Below are 22510 nucleotides of genomic sequence, written 5' to 3'. Positions count from 1 at the left end.
ATGTAGAATATGCCATGTATACCTTAGATTGCATCCCTTAGCACATGTAGGACCAAGAACCTGTACTAGCTTAGCAAGGTTTTAAATTGGTACAGTTTTTCCGCACCTAGACTTAGTAATGGTCATGGATATAGCTTAGCACATCATAATGTGACGGCTCGGCCTTACAGCCTAGCCAGTAGAAGGCGGGTCGTTACAGAGTGGTATCAGAGCAGAAAGTTCCATACTTCCTTCACACACATCAGAATTGAACCTGCAGCTTCCAAGTAAGAATACCTCTCACTTTGTTATGTTTATTGCTTTCCTGTTTGTAGATAACTAAAGTATGCTTATCTGTGATAGTACATAACATGATAGTATTAGCTATGTAAACATGATGCTTTAGTTATGTATGTCCTTTGTTCCTTTAGAAATGGCAAGAGGACGCCCAGCTAGAAGGGCACCAGCTACTAAGCCCCAGCATGAGGAAGGCAGTTCAGTGCCTCCTCCCGACCTTACAGCATTAGTGGCTCAGTTACAGCAGCAGCTAGCTGAACAGCAACAGGAGATAGCCACCTTAAAGGCTAATCAGCAGAATACTCCCACTGTCACCCCGGAACCCAACGTAGCAACAACCCCAGTAGTTATAGAGGTTCCACCATCGACCTCTGACACAGCGGCCCGATGGCGAGGCAAGAGAGAAGCATATCGATCCGGTGGCGGAGAGTCAAGCGAGAACTTCTGCGCACGGTGAACCATGGGATGCTCAAGCACGGTTGGCTCTTGGAAACACGATGGAGCTTACGGGTGGCGAGCATGAAAAGGTGAAGTGCGCCTCCTACGCGCGGAGATGCACTCATGGTGGGAGATAATTAGGCGGCGCGTGCAATCGATGACATGGGTGACTTGAGAAAGAATTCTTCAAGGAGTTCTTTCACATGCGGGTCACAAACGCACTATGACGAGTTCACGGAGTTTCGTCGGGGCAACCTATCAGTTGAGGAAGCCGTGAAGAAATTCAATAGATTGGCTCGTCTATGCCTGAACTAGTCGGCCTGAGAAAAGAACGAGTCGGTTGATGCTCAAGATCCGAGGCGGAAATAACAATGAACGTGGTGGCGGTGTTCATGGGCGCAAACCACGAAGAACTAGTCGGCGGTGCTCGACCACCGAGCACTACGAACAATATCAAGCGGACAAGTCCTCTTAGAGTCCAAAGGGCAAGGAGGCTCGGGCACTCGAAACACGGGGCCACGGCTCCACGACTCTAGCGGAAAGGAACTCCAATAAGCGCAAACCGAGGAGTTACCGAAAGAGGACCACTAGCAAGCGACCTAGTTATCCCAAATGTGCTACTTGTGGGAAATTTCACCCAGGAGTTTGTCGCAAGGACACACGAGGATGCTTTGAATGTGGACAGGAAGGGCATATGGCTAAGCAATGGCCGAACAAGACAAGTCTTCCTCAACCACAGCTGATACAGTATGGAGGCCAGCCAGCACAGCTACATCAGATGCAGGCCGCTTTAGATGGTCCACACATCAGCCAGGGCAGATTAGAAGCCCCTCCAGCTACGACCAATGCGAGGATCTACTCACTCACCAGAGAGGACGTAGGGAATGCCTCGACAGTTGTTTCAGGTCAGATTAATATATTACAACAAAGTACAACTGTCTTGTTCGATACTGGGGCAACCCATTCTTATATATCCAGGACATTTGCCGAGAAGTTAGCAATACCTCCAGAGGTACTCCGTAGTCAGTTTCTGACGACGTTACCTTCAGGAGAAATTATGGCATCCACGCACTGGCTCAGGGCAGTGCCAGTCATTATAGCAGACAGGGAACTCTTTTGTGATCTGATAGTGCTAGATATGACTGATTATGAGGTCATCTTTGGAATGGACTTCCTGATCAGATACGGTGCCTCTATAGAGTGCCGTAAACAGAAAGTCGTATTCCAACCTGAAGCAGAAGCACAGTTCGAGTTCATCGGAGAACCCAAGAGAAAGGCCAAGAAGTTTCTCTCAGCTATGAAGGCACAGAGATTAATGGATTCAGGATGTACGGGATTTTTAGCACACGTAGTCAGTACCAGTCAGGACAAGGATCGACAGTTAGCAGAGGTCCGAGTCGTATGTGACTACCCAGCAGTCTTCCCTGAAGAGTTACCAGGCTTAGCACCAGATAGGGAGATTGAATTCGAGATAGAGCTCATTCCCGGTACCAATCCTATTTCCAAAGCACCCTCCGCATGGCTCCATGAGCAGAAGGAACTTCGAGCAATTCAGGAGCCGCTTGACAAGGGCTTCATCGCCCTAGTCACCCTGTATTGTTCGTGAAGAAGAAAGACGGGAGCATGCGCCTGTGTATAGATTACCGAGCGCTGAACCAAGTCACAATCAATAACAGGTATCCTCTTCCCAGAATAGATGACCTGTTCGACCAGCTAAAAGGAGTAGCAGTGTTCTCTAAAATAGATCTCAGATTAGGTTATCATCAGGTGAAAGTTAAAGAAGGGGATATACCCAAGACAGCATTCAGGACTAGATACGGACACTACGAGTTCGTAGTCATGCCCTTTGGCGTGACAAATGCTCCAGTTACTTTCATGGACCTCATGAACAGGGTATTCAGGGGATACTTAGATAAGTTCGTTATCGTATTCATCGATGACATCCTTATCTATTCAGGAACTCAGGAAGAACACGCAGAGCACCTGAAAATAGTATTGCAGATCCTTCAGCAGAACCAGCTGTACGCCAAGTTCACGAAATGTGAATTTTGGTTAGATCAGGTGTCCTTCCTGGGTCACATCATCTCAAAGGATGGTATCATGGTAGATCCAAGTAAGATAGAAGCTGTGAGTACCTGGAAAAGACCCAAAACGCTAGTGGGATCAGAAGCTTTCTGGGATTAGCAGGTTATTACAGAAAATTCGTAGAGGACTTCTCCAGGATAGCCTCCCCACTGACAGCTCTCACCAGGAAGAACAGAAAATTTCAGTGGACAGAGGACTGCGAGAACAACTTCAGCGAGTTAAAAAGGAGATTGACCAGTGCACCTATTCTGACTCTACCAGAAAATACAGACAGCTTTGATATATATAGTGATGCCTCTAAGTTGGGACTAGGAGCAGTGCTGATATAAAATGGCAAGGTGATCGCCTATGCCTCCAGACAACTCAAGGAGTATGAGAAGAATTACCCTACTCATGACCTTGAGCTTGCAGCAGTAGTGTTCGCTCTCAAGATTTGGAGACATTACTTGTATGGAGCTCAGTGCAGAGTGTATACAGATCATCAGAGTCTGAAGTACTTCTTCACTCAGAAGGATCTGAATATGCGACAGTGCAGATGGTTAGAGCTGGTCAAGGACTATGACATAGACATCCTCTATCACCCAGGAAAAGCTAATAAGGTAGCAGATGCACTTAGCAGAAAGTCCAGTGCTACCTTACTATCCCTACCAGCTATGTCACCGCCCCTACAGAAGGAGATCACAGATTTCGGTCTCGAACTCATAGTGGGACAGCTCTCTACTATGACGTTAGAATCCACCTTGCTTGGTGACATCCAGACAGCTCAGGAACAGGATCCTGAAATTCAGAAAATCAAGCAAGGGTTAGCAGAATCAGAAAGTAGAGAGTTCAGAGTGTCCGATAGTGGGGTATTATACTTCAGTGACAGATTCTGTGTTCCAGATCAAGAGGAACTAAAGAGGAAGATTTTAGATGAGGCTCACAGGACTTCTTATGCGATGCATCCAGGTTCCACCAAAATGTACCAAGATCTAAAGAAACGTTTTTGGTGGCCTGGGATGAAAAGAGACATCGCTAGATATGTTAGCACCTGTCTGACCTGTCAGAGGGTCAAGGCAGAACATCAGAGACTAGGAGGAGTTTTGCAGCCTATCCAGATTTCAGAATGGAAGTGGGAAGACATCTCTATGGATTTTATAGTGGGACTACCCAGAACCACGAATGGTTTTGATACAATCTGGGTAATAGTTGACAGGTTAACTAAATCAACCCACTTCTTAGCTATCAGAATATCCTACTCCATGGAACAGCTAGCTCAGTTATATCTCAAGGAGATCGTCAGACTACATGAAGTCCCACGGACCATTATTTCAGACAGGGACAATAGATTCACATCACACTTCTGGGAGTGTGTACAGTCAGCATTGGGCACTAAGTTAAAGTTTAGCACAGCCTTCCATCCTCAGACAGATGGTCAGACGGAGCGGGTAAATCAGGTACTCGAAGATATGCTCCGATCATGTGCCCTAGATTTCAAAGGAAGTTGGTGCAAATATATGAGTTTAGCAGAATTTGCATACAACAACAGCTATCAGGCCACTATCGGCATGACACCTTACGAGGCTCTCTACGGGCGGAGGTGTAGATCTCCAATCTGCTGGTATGAGAGTGGTGAACAGAAAGAACTAGAACTTCAGACAGATCTAGTAGCAGACACCACCGCAACTATACAGCAGATCCGCCAGAGGATAGAGACAGCTCAGAGTCGCCAGAAAAGCTATGCTGATACACGGCGCGGACCCCTAGAATTCTCAGTTGGGGATACAGTATTCCTCAGAGTAGCTCCCATGAAGGGAGTAATGCGTTTTGGGAAGAAGGGCAAGCTAAGTCCCAGATATGTGGGACCGTACCTTATCACTAGAAGAGTTGGCAAGGTAGCATATGAGCTAGAGTTACCACAGGAGATGTCAGTCATCCATAATGTATTTCATGTCTCTATGCTGAAGAAGCATATCCCAGATGCCACCCAGGTGATTGAGCCCCAGTCGGTACCAGTCCGCGAAGACCTCAGCTATGATAGTCGGCCTATTCAGATAATAGACCGAGCAGTTAAGAAATTGCGGAACAAGGAGATACCATTAGTAAAAGTCATTTGGCAAAATCACACAGCAGAAGAGGCAACTTGGGAGACAGAAACCAGTATGAGACAGAAGTACCCAGAGTTATTCTAAGTTCGAGGACGAACTTTTTATAAGGTATGGGGGATTGTAACGCCCGAAAATTCTTAAAATAATTATTAGAAGTATCCTAGAATTTTTCTGGAATTTTAGGATATATTTACAGAATTTTTAGAGTAACGGAGGTGGCAAAAATAAATGGAATCGTAAAATAGCCTACGCGGGAATTGAACCCGAGACCTATTGGATCCTACGACTTATAGCGGACTCCATTAACCAAGTGAACCCAGCAAGGTCGTGCTGAAAGAAAAGGGAGGCAATTAAATTTATATTAGAGTTGGGCGAAATTAACCACTTAATATAAATAGGGAATTAATAAGTGAAGAGTTATTTTTAACGTGACTTCTCCTCAAACCCTCACCGCCGCCCACTTCCCCTCCTCCTTCTCTCGGCGCACAAAGCAAAGGCTAGGGTTCCGCCCCTAGGCTACCCGGAGCACCTTCCGACGACGACTCCGACACGAGGGCGCTTCCCTTCGTGAGAGGAACACCTAGACGCAAGAGAATCGTCGAGAAGATCGTCTCCACCGGAAATCTAGCGATTAGAATCGTAAGAAAACCAGCACAGGAGGTAAGAAACCCCTCACCTGCAGTATAAGTAGCTTCCGTATGAATTTTTATGCTTCAGTTAGTAGTATGTAGATTTTCGGCACAAAGGATGCGAATTAGCGCATACCAAGTGTTCGATTAAATTATTAGCACGGTTAAAATGCAACTTAAGCATTTTACTAACTTAGCTAAATGCAATAGAAGCATTCAAGCTTATGTTACTCTTTGCTTATTTAGTTATCTAAATGCATGAAATTATAGAAAATCTGCTTAGATTGTTAGTGACCATGTTTCGGATGCTAGTCGTTTGCTATTAGTATGTTTCCAGCTATTATAGAACTCATGTATGTGATCTTGGCACGAAACAGTACTGAAATCAGAGCTTTGCTGCGAAATCAGAAACCCCAATCGATCAGCGGATCGATTGGGGACCCTCAATCGATCAGTGGATCGATTGGGAGCCTGGTTCCGTGAACAGTAAGCTTCTGGATCCATCAGCCGATCGATCCAGTCGCATTCTGTCGCAAACAGTAAGTCTCTGGATCGATCAGCCGATCGATTGGGAAATCGCTCCCGCGAACAGAGAGCTCTGGAATCGATCACTGGATCGATTAGCCAGTCTGGATCGATCAGCCGATCGATCCAGATTATTACCCCGAGCACAGTAGCGATCTGAATCGATCCATGGATCGATCCAACAGCTTGCAATCGATCGAGTTCAATCTGGATCGATTGGGGAAGTTGGGTTTCGACCAAGAGACCTAGTTATTCAGTTTCCTGACCATAGGGGATGTAGGATATGTCATGTATATTTTAGATTGCATCCCTTAGCACATGTAGGACCAAGAACCTGTACTAGCTTAGCAAGGTTTTAAATTGGTACAGTTTTTCCGCACCTAGACTTAGTAATGGTCAAGGATATAGCTTAGCACAGCATAATGTGACGGCCCGGCCTTACAGCCTAGCCAGTAGAAGGTGGGTCGTTACAATAAATTTTCCAACTTAAATCGAACAGGAAAAAATAATTAATAAATAAAATAAAATTTTAATTAATTAGTGTGAGCTCTTGTGGTTCCTTCCGCGTCTAGAAGCTCCAAAGAATTGGGAATTCATCAAAGATCCCAATCCCATCCTCGTAGCAATCCGGCGGCGGCGGCGGCGGCGCCGCCACTGGAAAGAAATCGTTGGAGAAGTAGTCCTCGTACACGAAAGGGAAATCGGCGCACACCTCCACGGATTTCTCGGGCGGCGCCTTCTCCCCGTTATCCGGCGGCTCCTCGCGGCATTGGTGCCCCGCCGCCACCGGAAAAAATTCGCACAGGAAATCCTCGCATACGAAAGACAATTCGTCATCGGCCGACGCTGACCTCTCCGGCAAGGCGGCTACCACGCAACGCTGTCGGCTGTCCGGCGCGGCCTCTTCCTCTTCCGGAACCGGCTGATTGCGGGCGTGCCGCGCCGCTGCGGCCTGGATTTGATCGTGCGGCACTGCCTCCGAGGTGTACTCGGCCGGGATCTGGTCGGGGAAGTTGAGCCGCGCGGCGGTGCCGCGGAGGCAGAACGCGGCCGCGTCGAAGGCCCGCGCCGCCTTCTCCGGCGCGTCGTAGGACCCCAGCCATATCCTCTCCCGGCTCCGAGGGAGTCGGATCTCCGACACCCACTTCCCCCACCGTCGCTTCCTCACCCCCAAGTACCTTCTCTCGCCGGCGCCGCTCCTCCCCTTTTCCTCCTCCTCAGCCCTTCCCCTTTTCCTCCTTTTCCCTGCCGCTGCCACCGCCGCCGACCTGGTGCTCTCGGGCGTCATTCGGGCGCCGATACTTGATCGAATTTTCTTAATCTCCACAATTCGATTGTTCAAGTGGTCAACTTTCTATTTGATGGAGCAGAGTAGAGCAGAGTAGAGAGCAGAGTGGAGCAGGGAGAGTGCGGCGGTGCGGGCGGTGTTTAAAGCGGCAGGGGAGCGCGTCGACGGCGACAAGCGGGCAAGCGAGTCGAGACAAGAACTAAGCCGCGGAGGGGGAGTCTCGATGCGTGTAACCGTTAACATTTTACAATTACATCCAAAGTTCTAAGAAAATTTCAATTTACTCCTTTTCAAGAGCCTTTTAAGGTAGACCTCCCCACCCAAACCCATCACTTATTGTGTGAGAGGTTTAACACGTAAGGTGTAAGGTGGAGCGTAAATCTCTACCCCATATAACTCATTCATATTTATTTATAATTTATCCTTTCCCGTATTGATTTTAGGATGGACTTCAAAACCCATCACTGATTATGTACTAAGGAGATCAAATTTGGATTGCTTTGAGTACTTTATTAATAGAGCATATCACAATAGACTATAATAACTTAATCTCAATTTGAGTTTTCCTTCTCGATCAATAACACGTTGATAAGATGAGAGGGGTGGCTTCCCAAATTGCAAGAGCCACTGGCAAGCAATTTTAGATAACAAAGTTAAAAAAAATACTTGTCATCTTCAAGGGGCGAACTGAAATTTTCTCCAATTAAGAAAAAAAAAATTATATCACTAATTCGTAGTCCACGTGGGGACGTTTTTCCCACACGCGATTCATTACCTCTGTTTCACATAATTAAAATATATATATATACACAAGTACGCGTCAAAACAATACCCGCGCCGGTCATCCTCGCGATCTAATCCCAGTGATTAGCAGAAGATGAGTGTGTTTTGGGGTAAGAATATTAATTGATTAGTTAACGGGGAAGAAAAAAGGTCGCCCCGCGTAGCGACGTTGAGAGTCCAAATTTCTCAGTGGAGAAGAGCAGCGACACTCCTCTAGTTTCTAGAAGCAATTTAATTAGTTAATAATAAAGTTTGTTTGAAACGTCAACGAGTTTAGAGCATCCAGAAAATATTACAAGTCAAATTGGTAGACACACAAGGCAATTAACTTTTTACCTCTCCTGATTCTCAGATTTCACTGTTGATATAAATAAAAGAGGAAACCACATTCTAACTGTTGTTTGCAGAAATTTATCTCTTGATGAATTAAACGAGGAAAAAAAACGATCTCAAGATATATATTACTTTGAAGATTTGTGAAAGATTGTGCTCTTAGCCTTGATAAATTACATTTAGTAGACAATTAACATATTATTATGCTACTAAGCTCATCTCGCAAAGGCTGAGACAAACAAAGTCTATTTACTTTACCATGATATATGATCTCTTTCAAATGCTAAATTCTGCTCATGCATCTCCAAATCTCATGTAAAGATCCTTCCTCGCCACTTGTTCTCCGTCTACCATATTTACCATATGTCCGAAGTAGCAGAAATGAACATAGCTTCCAAGATTGAAAATGGAAGTAGCATTCGAGGATCAAGTTTGGCCTGTGGGCTATGATCTTGTAGGTGCTCGAGCTTTGAGGGTCATTACTAGTTTTTGCCTCTCGCCCTCTACCTCCGCAAACTGCAGACTGAGTTGAGAGTATCGACCTTGCATCTCTTTGAGCTCAGTTTCGACGGCAGTATATCGAGTCTTCAACTCCAGCATCTCTTTTATCAGTTCATTGATGTGCCTGAAGCTCTGGAAGACTAATGCCTCGTTGTCGTGTTGTTTCAGGAATGAGCTGCATACCAGTCAAAAGAAGTCATGATGAGTGCTTATAATCAATCCAGAGCCTGAATTCAATTTGCAAAGATACATTTCTGACCACCATACAAAAGTTATATTTTTTGTGTAAGCTAAACTAAATGAATGCGGCAAACATTGTTACATAATTGGCTACATCAGAAACAAATTTAGTGTAATGCCTTGTACAAGGCTTATTTCACATCATTAAGCTGTTAGATTGTGTTTTACGTTATGTTGTGTTTTAATTTGTTGTATATAGCCCCATGATGCTGCAGTTTACATATTGAAGGAAACCTATCCAATATGCAATTGAGAGAGAACAGGTGGGTCTCTTGACTTGGCACCAAAGCACCTGCACATCCTCCACCATTGTCTTCCTGCAGGTCATGCCTCTTTTGTCACAAGGGCTTCCTGTCTCACATATTACACTTGGGATCTCCTTCAAGTTCTCGATGCACAACTCCTGCTCTTTGAGCAACTAACTCTCACAAAACCATGACTGTATCTGCATGATCCAGCGCTCTTCCAACTCCACCTCCAGCCAATCTTCAAGCTGCAGTACCTGCAAGGGTCTACCAGCTGCAACAGCTGTACCACACTGGTGATCTTCTCAAAACTCAAAAGTAATCTTTTCTCTTTGATTCAGTATACTCCGCATCAACAATAAAATGGATTTACTTCCATTAGAGCAGATGTTGAAGCAACATACGTGTGTATTTTAATATACGTAAAAGAACCTTGGAAGGCACCTGCTTAGGAACTCTGTTAGCTTTAATGCTAAATGTTGCGTTTTGGGGGCCATATATTTAGCCTTTATTGACTACTAAAATATATTGAAGGGGGCCCTATTCAATCACGAATTAACAGGGATTAGTTCTCCTGTCTCCTTGTAATATGCATAAACTAGTAGTGAAATCAGGTAGGTTGCTTGTGCATGTTGTATTACTTTGCTCAATGAATCCCATGACTGAAGCTTTGAAAAAAGATACAGGAAATTTTGCTAGGAATAAACCTAGGAAATACAGAAGAAAGAAAAACGCCAATTACAAACAATGATTGAAAGAATGAATACCTTTGTACGTGGAAATCTGATATCTTTTTTGACTGCAATGCTTCTGCAAGCTCAAGTTCCAAAGCAAGTACTCTTTCCAATGCATTGCCACTTTCAGGAAGTTCCTTGAATAAAGGAAATATGCTTCCCAGTTGCTCATTTGCCTAACCAAGGGAAGTTCCAGATTGATATATGGCCCAATAAGAATAATACAATTATTCAGCGTACCACATGATCATTATAAGTCATACATACCAGGTCAAGTTGTGATAAATCTCTCTCTAAAATCTGATGGGATGATAGAAATTGTTCTTCTAAAGGAATTAGTGATGATAAATTCTCATTTCTTAGCTTCTCCAACTACAAAGATTTAGCAGAAAATAGAAGTATCAGATTGATGTTAACAGTACTGATTATTAAACATGAAGGGAGCCAAACCACCCAATTCTACTTTGTTGATGCATAATGGCTGCAGATTACTGTCAGGGGAATGACCTCCAATAGTAAAAGCCTTGGCTATGATTGAGTTACCTTCCAAGTTGTAAATTATATTAAAGTTGGTGAATTTACCTCCTTCTGTAGCATGCCTATGCCAGACATCAACTTCTGCTGCTCTTTGAAGTGCTCCTCAATGTCAGTTATATCTGTTATATTATCCGTGAATTTGGATTGTTGGCCAAGTGCACTTTCAGTGTCCTGAAATAGAAGTGGTGCATGGCATATAAAAAACTAACGTTAACTTTCATGAAATTCTAAGTGCGTGCCATATTAAAAAAAAAACTACAAATCCAATGTGAAAACTACAGTTACCTTAAAAGCTGTTGAGTTTGGAGGGGAATAAGAGCATGATTTCTCATCAGCAATAGTTGGCAGCACAACTCCAACATCTGTATTCTTAGGAGAATTTGTGAAATCCACAGTTGAAGCATCTATTCCCAAATTAGTATCTTTGTAATTTGGCAATTCTTCGAAGACTGCTGACAATTCAAAGCTGTCATCTTGCAAAATTTGCTCAATTGACGTTATGGAAGGGAAATCAGAGTCACTATTGCCTTCATGGTTAACAGATCCATCTAAGGCCAAATTCTCAAACAACCTCTTAACCAGGTCAAGCTCAACTCTCACATTATTTTTTTCTTCATTACACTCCTTTAAGGAATCTTCAAGCTTTAGCTTCTCAGCATTGCTTTTCTTCAGGGAGTTTTCAAGCTTTAGGCTTTTTTCCCTGCAACACTCGAGGTTCAGAACAGTGCACTCCAGTTCATTGGTTATCCTATCATGAGCTTTGGCTAATTCTTTTCTCTCGGTCAGAACTGTAACTAGCTCACACTCCAAATTAGATATTTTCTCTGACAAGTCTTCAAATTTTTTCACTAGAGAAACCTCAGTTTTCTTTCTGCTCTCAACTTCATCAAGAGCATTTTGCAATTTCAATAGCATTTCTTCTGCATACTTCTTGGAGACAAACGACTGATTTTTTAGCTCCTGGATCTTGGACTCATACTGTTCTTTAATAAAAGCAATTCTCAGTGACTCCTGTGATGATCTCTCATTCTCCTTCTTTTCTCGAGCCTGAAGACACTCTGCCTCTGCTTTATCTCTTTGTTCCCTTAGAAGGTTGGACAGGTTCTTATATTCTTCTGTCTTCAATACCTGTTCTGAGAGTCTACAACTAAACTCCTCGTTGTGCTCTTGTAAGGCTCTCAACTGAGACTCACAGTCCTCAAGCAATGATATTTTTCTATGTTGTTCCTCTAGTTTAGATTTCAGTACCACATTTGTAATTTCTAATGCATCCCTAGATGACCTTAAGTTGCACACTTCTTCTTCACAAAAGATCATAATATTTTTCAGCTGACAAATCTCACTTTCATATTTCTTCATATGGCAATTACTGTCAGCTTCCACTGTTGCAGCTCTAAGCTGCACCTCTTCAAGTTCTGCATTTTTTTTGTTTACGTAATCAATAAGGCTCTCTTTCTCCCGGAAAATAATATCAAAATCAGATTGTAATGACTGAAGAACTATCGATAACTTTCCATTTTTGTCTATTAACAGTGATTCTTTCTCAGCAAGTGTGTCAAGTGAAGCAGTAAGATCTGCATTTTTTAAAGTCATCTCCTCAAGCTTTCTTTCTACTGTCTTAAGTTGTACAAAGGAATCCTGCATCCTGTCACATAAATGACTTCGCATAATTGTAACTTCAATTTCAGAGGCCAGTGAAGTCTCGAGAAGTTCTGCCAATTGATTTCTCACATCCACAACTTCAACTTTTAAGGATGAGTTCTCACTCTCTAAACTACTTCGGCTTTCTTCACTCTTCATAAGTTGATCCTTATACCCAATGCTTGTTCTTTCTAACTCCAAAATCATATCCTGCAGCTGTGCCACTTCCATTTTTCCTTCATATAAAGATAACAGCTGACATTCTTTTTCCTCCAACTGTGCTGAAAGGCTTGCAACTGCATCATCAAGTCCCTTTCTCATTCTTTTCTCTGTCTGCATGTCTCTCTGGATGAGTTGCAGACTTTGTTTCAAACTGTAAATCTCATTTTCCATTTGGGTGGAAGCCTCATTCTTCGACTGTATAGACATCAACAAACTCCTCTTCTCTTCCATACAATACGTAAGACTGATCTGAGTTTTTTCAAGATCCTCCTTAACACTTGCTAGTAGAATTAGCTGGTTAACTAGATCCTTGTTCTCTTCAACAGCCTGCTGCAATTCCATTTCTAAGGTTGCCAATTTTGATGACAGTTCTCTATTGATAGATTCGGTTTTCTCTTCAGTATCTGAACTGATCTTAAGCTTCTCGGAAGCATTTTGTAGTTCTTTTTGAAGCTTTTCAACCAAAGCATTGGACACTACTAGCTTTTCAGTTACTGCATTTATATCAGATTCAAACTTCTGCTTCATATTCAGACAATTTAGTTCTGTGTTGTTTTGAGATCTCTGAGAAATATCTCTCTCTTCCATTATATTCATATTCTCTTTAAGCAACTGAAGTATCTTCTGTGTCATTTCTTGCTGGAACTGTTCCAGACTTGCAATAAATTGCACATAATTTCCGGCTTCCAATTGATGTGATACAGAGATGCCATCAAGAGCAAAACAATTTATTTGCTCATTGCAAGAAATCATCGAAGCAGATAAATGCCTTAATTTCTCTTGAATATTAGCAATACAAGTTTGCATTTTATCATTTTCAGAAGCAGCCTTGTCAAATTCTTCCTTTAGTAATTTGAAATCTGAATTCATTGATCTCATTTCAGTCTGAAGACATTGTTTCTGTTGGCTTTCCTTGTTCAACATACTTTTGAACTTGTTCCTTTCTTCGATGCATGCATTGTACATTGTTTCATAAGCTTTAAATTCCGCAAACATCTTCTCGTATTTTGCAATTTTCTCACTATGAAAAGTACTTTCACATAAGACATCTTCGAGTTTTGCTTCCAAAATCTGGTTCTTCAGTGTTAGATCTTGGCATCTAGAGATGCATTTGGCATTATCATCCATCAGTATTCTTGAATCCTCAACTGCTTTATGCAGCTTAAGCACATAATTCTCCTTACCTTCTGTAGCATGCTGTAGCTGTTGTGCAAGTTCAAGCACCTTTTCTTTCATATGCTGGACGCCATCGTATGCATCATGCAATGCCCCAAGTAAAACATCAGAGAAAACCTTTAAATTCACATTAAGAAAATACATTTCCAAAGCTTCAGCTTCAGTATCAGAATGAAGTACTTCCAACCTCTGAAGTGATTTTCTCAACTCCTGTATGTCATCTGCATCAGTCATGTTTTGTCTGTCTGCTTCAGCATATAAACCATTCCTTTGACTGCTTAACACAGCATCATCCAGTAATGATCTAGAAGAAAATTCATCTATATGTTTCACAGTGGAAAGATCAGCAGTAGGGATGTTGTCAACCTGAGTAAAAATAGGAGCCTGTTGTCTAATCTTATATAAACCAAATCCATCTACATGTGCATCATCCTTACTTTGCAACTGCATGTGGGGCACTCCACTGTCTTTACAGGAAACAGATGTGGATGTCCCACTATGAGGAGAATATTTGTGACTGGTTTCATGAAGTCCATTGTTTGTCCGAACTCCTGAAATGCTCGACTGGTAGTTTTCGTGATTGATTGTAGTCACAATGCCATCCTTATATGTCATGGGCTCATCAGACCATTCATCATCATAGTGCTTATCATCAAGCAAAGTTTGCTTTGCCAGGTTTTCATTTGTCTCATACATAGACAAAACTTGGAAAGATAGTAATTGAAGATCTTTTTGCAAGCGATCAACTGCTATTGAATAGTTCCAGCGAACCCTATTTAGTGCAGTTTCTGAAGCAATAGCCCTTCTCTCGAATTCTCTATTTTGAGATTCTAAGTTGTTCCTATCTTCAGAAAGAGCCATATACTGTTCATTCATCTCTTGATTCAATTTTTCAATCTGGTTTTGAAGAAGAGATGTTGAGTACAGACAGGAGGAGTGTTCATTTCTGAGATTTTCCAGTTCCTTAACTGTCTGCTTCTGGTTTTCCTCCAATTCCAATATTAGTGATTCATAGTAACATTGCATCTGCTCTAACTTTTTGGTAAGACTTTCTTTTTCCATTGTTGAATGCTCTAGTTTTGTTAAAAGGTCAAACCTATCAACCCCTCTTAAACTTGGCACTTCAATATCTTTCTTAAGTGTGTCGTACTGGTGATATGCAACACGAGAATTCAGGCAATGAACTGCACCCCCAAGATATGTGTTATCTCCATAAGATTTCTCAAAACTCTTTACTTGGATAATATCTTTTTTAAGGTCACTGATTAAACATCCTAGAAACTCAAAATCAGAACCCAGTAAATCAAAATCACTTCCACAATACCCTAAACGAGCCTTATTTCGGATTTCCTGGACATTGCTCTCCATTAGCAGTAGACTCTCAAGCCATTGGACCCGCAAATCATGGTACATGAAGTGAGTTTCAGCAACTGTAAAATCATCCTGAAGCTTACTATCAACTAAATCATCTTCCTGGTTCTTGATTGACAACAAAGGACTAGAAGCTCTCCTGTCAAGTTTTTGGAGCATAGCTTTGGAAGATTTTAAGGCTTCCAGTTCATCTCTGAACTTTGCATTCTCTGATTTTAACAAGGACACTTCCCGACTCAATTGTTCTCCTGAAGCTAGCTCAAGTAAAAGTTGTTCGGATAAGCTTTTAGTTTCTGCACCTAATTCATCTGTAATTCGCTGTAATGACCTTGCTTCCAACTTAAGCTGTAAAAATGCTGACTCTGCGACTTCCAATCTCACTCTGAATCGGTTGTTCTCTCCATAAGCTGTAGTTAGATCATTATCAACAGAAAAATTCGAACTCCATCCATGTGTCCAATCGTTCCTCCCCTGTGCAGAGAGCTGACTGACACTGGGTTCCTCATTTCCAGGCAAAGGCCTCTGGCTAAGGGGCAAATCAGCAGAGTTAATACTGAAGCTATCTATTTCATGCATGCCTTGAAGTTCATTCTTTTCAGCATTTAAACTTTCAGATGTGAAGGATGAGCCATCCACCCCACCGGCTGAATCTTCATACTCTTCATTTGATTCTCCTACTTGTTCAAGTGAAGGAAGCTTCATTCTATCTTGTTTAAATCTGACTCTCAGATTAGCCTAATCCAAGATATAAATGATCAAGCATTCAACAACTCATCAATTACATTCAACAAAATTGTTTCAATAATAAGACATCTACAAAAAAGGAGATCCAGAACAACTGTCTGAAATAATTTACCATGATTGACAGATATATCAACATTTCTCCTTCACCTAGAACTTTAAGGGTATTAGAGGAAATATAAGCTCAAAAGAAAAAAATGAATCTCCCTGGAAAAGTACTTGGGACATCAATTTCAGGAGGTTATCATCCTCCATTTAATTTGAATAGTTAGACTGGTACGTTTTGCAAACAGTTAATTGCTCAGATTTGGGCATAACCTTGTTAACATAGCTCAGTGGACCATGAATGTCATGGGTGTACAGAGAACTTTGGAAGTCTAACAAAAAAATGTAGGCCAAAGGTGTTGGATTTAAAGATATAACAAGGCATTCCAAAAGAGCATCCACAGTGGGGATATGTGGAGGGGATATTTCTCCAATATCCCCCAATCTCAAATATCCCCCATTGGAAAGGGATATTGGGGAGGGAATTTTAAATCACCGGGCATAGAATTATGCCCGGTAATTTCTCTCTCTCTGTCTTTTTAACAAAGAAAGAGAGCTTTGGCGCAACGGTAAAGTTGTTGTCATGTGGTCACAGGCCCGAATCCTGGAAACAACCTCTTGCAAAAAGTAAGGTAAGGTTGCGTACAATGGATCCTTCCCCAGGACCCCGCATGGTGGGAGCTTCGTGCACCAGGCTGTCTTTTTTTTTTGTGTTTTTAACAAAAAAAAATTAAAAATATATATTTAATGGTAGAATTTGGGATATTTGAGAGTGAGATATTTAATAGATTGACTCCATAAATATTTGGTTCGTGGGATATTTGATTGTGGGATTTGGGATATTTGAAGAGTGAGATATTTAATTGTGGGATTTGGATGTGAGGACCATAAATATTTGGGAGAAGTATTTGGTCTTATTGTGGATGCTCTTAGTAGTTGCCAAAATGAGGCATGCAGTTGTTTTGAAAATCTTTAGGGCCAGAAAAATCAAGTTGGCATGGTCATTTAGATGTTTCAAGACTGGATCATAGAATTAGCTAGCACAGCAGTCTTTCAATGGATCACTCTATCACACTGGTCCGTACCAAAATTGGGGTTGTGCTGCCAAGGTACCCAAGCTTTTCAATTGAGAAGTTATGGTGATACAACAATTTCCGCACTTGCATTTTATAATGAGTTGGTGGAGCTAACATGAATCATTAAAAGTCAATAACTATAACTTGACTTCAAGAATTTGGAAGCAAGTTCAGAAGGTAGGTCTCCTGGTTGAAAAGGGATTTATATACAACCTGAAATTAGTGCATAAATGAGATGGATTGAACCTCATGTACAAGAATGTATTCATAAAGGCAACTTTGCTATAGTTGTATCCTATGCATATCAGTTACTAAAGCCAATGTAAAAGCAAGATCTAGAAGAACTGATACAAATGCATGCAGTCATCAACAAAATTCCTCAAGTTAAATGAAGTAATAGGTACATATGAAAAAAAGATGTTATTCGCAAAAACTTGGTGTTGTGTGCAGGAATGATACCAGTTGACTTAACTAAGATTTTAGTATATGTGTTGCTAAAGGCAAATCAGTAATAGCCTAATAGTTGATTTAAGATCAAGTTCTAAAGACAACTAAATGAACTGTATATCTTTTCCTTTCAAATGAAAAAACTACAATCCAAGATGTTGTAGGACTATTTAACATGAGAATCTAGAGTAGGAGTAAGATATTCCTATTAGCACTCTTGTACTTAGTGATGAATGCCTGGATAAAAAATGTAACGTGTACTACTTACTGGCCCATAAAATCCCACAAACATCTAGATGAATGTTATTGAAACTTTCATAAGAATCAAGCAAATACCATTAATTTACAAAAAGTGATGTGCACTGTCACGACACCAAGATGAAGTAAAAAACAATAAAAAGATTATACCAAGAACTAAAACCAAGAATAAATTAAATCAAACCTAATTTTAACTAAAACCATGTTCTTTTCTCTTGATTATACCTTGCAGAGTAAGAACAAGGTTTTAACTAAAACCAGGAATAAATTAAATCAAACCTAATTTTACCATGAACTATGTTCATTTCTCTTGATTCTTGATCAATAGGTTCAATCTTCAAATTAGAGAGCCAGATTTTTCCAAAGTGAAAGGAATTATTTTTTCTTATTAATGTGTTCATATCGTTTGCACTGCACTGAGTTGAGGTTAATATAGAGCTGTAGATGATACACTGCTAGATCTTCCAAAACCCCATCTTATTTGGACATAAGTATGACAGGCCAAATCACATATTTATGCATGACTTAACTTGTTAGTTACACTGTCTACTCAATAGGTAGTCTGCACATAGAGATACTGTAACTGAAATTCCTTGTTGATGTCTCAGAAAAGGTAAACACTGCATGAATCTTCCAGAGTTCCTTCAAATCACAATATTAATTTGAGAAAAAACTCAACCTTTTCTGCTACTTCATTAACTATCTCTGGTGATGCAGCTTCGGTATCAACCGGAATATTTTTATTGCTAGATATCATCTGAATCCCCCTTACACTCAGTTCCCTTTGCTGCTCAAATTCTCTGAATAGCACGCAACAAGTGAGAGAAGTTACAAATGCTGACAAAAGAGAAAAAAAATGTTTCTTGTTAAGCGGCACCTGAAACCAGTTTTGGAAGTAAGAAGTTGGACCGTGACCTGGAATACACCCAAAAAAAGACAGAGAACAAGTACCATTACAATGAGGAAGAATAAGATAGAAGTAAATGAATCTAATAAAAAAAGCAAGCCACAATGACCCAACAGCCTAAGACTGGCTATACAAAGAAGAGAGAATTTATTTTATTTTTGTAGTGTAGTATAATCTCTTTTATTCGAGGAGAACCCCATTTCAGAAATAAAGGTGATGTTTGGTTCCAAATCAGGCCAAAGCCCCTTTACCAATCATATTAAATTTGATAATAAAGACATACCAAATGGTAGAGAATCAATCATGTTCAAAAATAATAAAAAAACTGTTGAATTTTTTATTTTAAAAAAACACTCACATGTAAAATTGTTCCAAAATCACAATTAGTAAGAGGTAACAAAACAGATGAAGGTCTTAATGCATCTGCAAAGTCTGCAAGGTTGATATTAACTTCTCCAAGGAAACTTGACCTGGAAGACCCCTGTGAAATACATTCCAGAAAGCAAATAAATAAAGATGAGCTGTATACCTCACATGAATATAGCATTTGAAAAGGTAAGTAAATCAAGTAGCAGTGGCATTCAGTGGCAAGCTTGTCTAAGTTTGTGATTTGACCAGGAACAAAAAGTAAAAAATACAAAGTAAAAAAAGAACTAAATACCGTAGCCACCAGAAGATTGTACAGCTTCTCATCATATGTTTTAGTCTTTGCATCCTGGAGAAGTCTTGTAGTTTCATAGATCGGATCTGGCCACTTGCAGCTCCCATTTCTGACATTAACTTTATTTGTTTTTGCAGTTGTTTTGCCCACATCGATGGGGATAAGAGATATAAACAACTTGTCCCACCCTTGTTGTGGAATCTGAAACAAGCAGAGATAATTCTCTAAAATCTTAAGTTTCTAAAAAAGAAAATCTCTCTTATGTTACCTAAACATGCTCATTATTACTTGCTACAGGTTTAATATAATTGCCCAGAGCAAGTATATTGCTACCAGTATCAGCACTAATATCAGGTTAACTGGAGTATAAGTAATTTGTTAGTCTTAAAATGCACTTGTTTCAATCATTAGATACTCTACAACTGACATCAAACTAAACATGGAAAACAGCTGCAGCTCATGAGTTGAACAATATTCCATAATATGAGAATTTAATGAGACTGCAAACAATAACTTATAGGCATTTTACCAGATAAAGAGGAAATGAAATATTGCAACTAAATTGACCACAATTTCCCTAGAAATCTAGATATATTGAAAACAATGTACAAAACCATAACTAGTCTTTGCTGTTATATTGGTTCTCCTTTGGACTTTATCATATGGCAACAGATTCCTTTGGAGGCGATAGAGAGACAGTTGAGCATAAGACAGTTAAAGAAAGGTTTTAATTTAATATTGTGCAATTATATATCATTGCAATGTCTGAAAAGCTCCAACATGAAAATAGTAACAAACACAAGCTGAAGAAACCAACAAGAGCTATGCTATCACTTATGGAAAACTAATAATTGTTTATAGTATATCACCATAGTCTGCTATTTGTGAAGGGCATTGCCATATAAACTTTAGGAAGCAAATCTCCTTAAGCAAGGAATCAACAAAAGAAAATGGAATGTAAAACAGGATAAAGATAAAGTATCATCAAATGAAAATAAGCATATACAAAAGATTCAAATAAATAAAGTTTCATTTGACCAGCTAGTCAATTCATTGAAAGAAACAATAAAGAAAAAAAAAACCTAGGGAAAGGCAGAGAGTACATGTGTCGCATGAAACTGTAGGCGGAAGACGACTTTCACTTTTGTCTTTTCAATCTTCCATTTAGGAATCCTCGACATTTTTCCTGAAGCACTAAATATCAGGTGAATAAAAAAACACCTTTTTTCTTCTTCCTAATTGCTTCCTTGAATCAATTCGTACAAGACCATGAACTGCGTCCCTTTAAGCAAAACATTAACGCATCAAGAAGAATCTAATGCTCTTTTTTATTTCACCAATATAATTTGAAAATGAACTAAATTATCAGGTGGATAACCTAAATTCAACTCTTCCAAAAGTGATGTATATAAAAACATAACAGCAAGCATAGATCCAACAGAATAACCTAATGCAAGTCTTCCAAAAGAGATGTATATAAAAACATACCAGTATGCACGGATTCAACTGAATGCAACTCTTCGCAAAAGAGAGATATATATTTTAAAAAACAGAAACCACGAATCAGAAACAAGACAAAGAAACTCAGATCAAAATCCAGAGAACAACAATAGATTTTCTACAAATGACACATTTTCATATCCAACGGCTCCAATCTCGGTGCGATCCACTAAATATCAAGCTATTCGAAATTAAATTGAAATAAAACCCATAAAGGAACTCAGACGCCATCGCCCAAGACTTCAACTGCGGACAAAGATTTGCATTAAAGATCAATACGTTTCACTGGAAAAACACAAAATGCGAACCTTTGAGACGCAAGTACGCCGAATAATTCACTAACTAAGAAAGGAGATCAGGAGACCGGCCAATTAACTCACCTAGAATAGTCAAAGAAATCAGTCAACTGGCCAAAACTCGATCCTTTTCCTGTAAAAGTCCCAGCCGCTTGAGATTTGTTCCAACCATCAACCTAAGCTCAGAGAATACACTGGTATAAACAAATCAAGGAAGAAGAAGAGAGTGCGCGTGCGTAGGAGCAGACAAAAAGGGCACGCAGCTCAACCGACGCCTTCGCCAAACTCCGGATCTAGCGCTTGGCGAGCAAGCGAGGGCGGAGGAGACTGCCGCTGACGAGGCTCCAAGGCGTGATGGGGGCAACGATGCTTCCAGAAACGTGCAACTAAGAGACTCCCTCGGATCGCAATGCAGCTCGATCGCCTAGGGCTCGATCGAACTCACCAAATCCAGAGAGAGACAGAGAGTGAGAGAAGGGGGTTTAACTTAAGAAAAGAGACGTCGCGCCAAAGCCTGATGTCTCACTGATAATTATAAATACTAATCATCGAATTAACGATATAATATAATATTAGAAAAATAATTAAAATCTACATAAATAAATTATATTTGAACATGTTTAAACATTTATAAGATTGTCTCAAATTGAGAATTTTGTTTTAATGGGAAAAAAAATAATGATGCAATTGCATGAATTAAAGCCTACTCTTTCTTGTGACTGCATGCTTCAACAACTACCACCAAACTACTATAATTGATATTTGAGAACATTATACAAACATAGACAAATATATATTTTTTATTTGATAAAAAATGTTGATTAAAATTTTGGTATATGATTTATCTACTTTTGGAATTTTAATAAAATCGGAGTTGATCTTTAATTACTGTATCGGATTATAAATTAAACTGCACGCGGCGCGAGCGGCGTGGAGAAAACATGGGCCCCATGTGGAGAGCTGCGGTCGGTAGGATGGTCCGTTTCCTGGCCAAAATTTGTATGAGCCCGGCCCGTAACAAACGTATTCATAATCAAATGGCTTTTTTAAAAAACAAAAATACAAGAAAAATTAAACCGGACACAAATTTATTTATTTAGTTTCCAAAAAGTGAAAAACAAAAATAATCTGTAAAAAAAACCAAAGACGGCTCCTTTCCTTCGCTTCTATTGTTTACTTGAAGGATTACTGCTCTGCTTTGTCGGAACGATTGTATGCTTTTGCTTTCCAGCCTCTCTCTTTCTTCTTATCCTTCTCCTGGTTGTTCTCTTCTTTCCCCTTCCTCCCCTGTCCTTCCTCCTCATCTTCTCCCTCGAGAGCTCTGCTAGGTATGGAGGTGACCGTAGCTGGCTCCGAGTGACAACATCAGAATGTTCTATGTGTTTTTTGTTTTACAAAAACAAAGAAACTGCTAAAGGGTTTTAAGCTCTGCGACCTTGGAGACGGTAATTTATCAGAAATGTAGTTA

General features: G+C 40.4%; 2 protein-coding genes across 7 annotated transcripts in view; both read right to left on the bottom strand.

The window, feature by feature from the left end:
- Positions 1-6553: 6553 nt before the first annotated feature.
- Positions 6554-7453, bottom strand: LOC121994346 (ethylene-responsive transcription factor ERF039-like). The gene has a single exon (XM_042548415.1). It carries the CDS (start codon positions 7326-7328, stop codon positions 6609-6611), a length of 720 nt encoding a protein of 239 aa, XP_042404349.1. The 5' UTR covers positions 7329-7453; the 3' UTR covers positions 6554-6608.
- Positions 7454-8537: 1084 nt separating this feature from the next.
- LOC121997703 (sporulation-specific protein 15-like) overlaps positions 8538-22510 on the bottom strand; it is a 178008-nt gene continuing 164035 nt past the window's right edge. For 3 of the 6 annotated variants that reach the window (XM_042552270.1, XM_042552269.1, XM_042552271.1), the window contains 6 exons: positions 18358-18478; positions 10987-15846; positions 10747-10872; positions 10432-10536; positions 10198-10340; positions 8538-9120 (listed from right to left, as the gene is read on the bottom strand). In XM_042552270.1, coding sequence (XP_042408204.1) covers positions 8889-9120; positions 10198-10340; positions 10432-10536; positions 10747-10872; positions 10987-15846; positions 18358-18435 — 5544 coding nt within the window. In that variant the 5' untranslated portion in view covers positions 18436-18478 and the 3' untranslated portion in view covers positions 8538-8888. Of the gene's footprint in view, positions 9121-10197; positions 10341-10431; positions 10537-10746; positions 10873-10986; positions 15847-18357; positions 18479-18555; positions 18594-18943; positions 19067-19246; positions 19448-20349; positions 20529-21126; positions 21554-22510 lie in introns of those variants that run through there. The other 3 variants (XM_042552266.1, XM_042552267.1, XM_042552268.1) reach the window with 3 other exon arrangements.

This window comes from Zingiber officinale, chromosome 6A, assembly GCF_018446385.1.
Source record: "Zingiber officinale cultivar Zhangliang chromosome 6A, Zo_v1.1, whole genome shotgun sequence".
Classification (NCBI taxonomy): Eukaryota; Viridiplantae; Streptophyta; class Magnoliopsida; order Zingiberales; family Zingiberaceae; genus Zingiber; species Zingiber officinale.
The sequence above is the reverse complement of the archived record's forward strand: the minus strand, read 5'-3'. Positions and strand labels throughout refer to the sequence as shown.

Bases quoted from the DNA above. Each gene is read 5' to 3' on its own strand.
- LOC121994346 (XM_042548415.1), bottom strand. From the start codon at position 7,328: ATGACGCCCGAGAGCACCAGGTCGGCGGCGGTGGCAGCGGCAGGGAAA.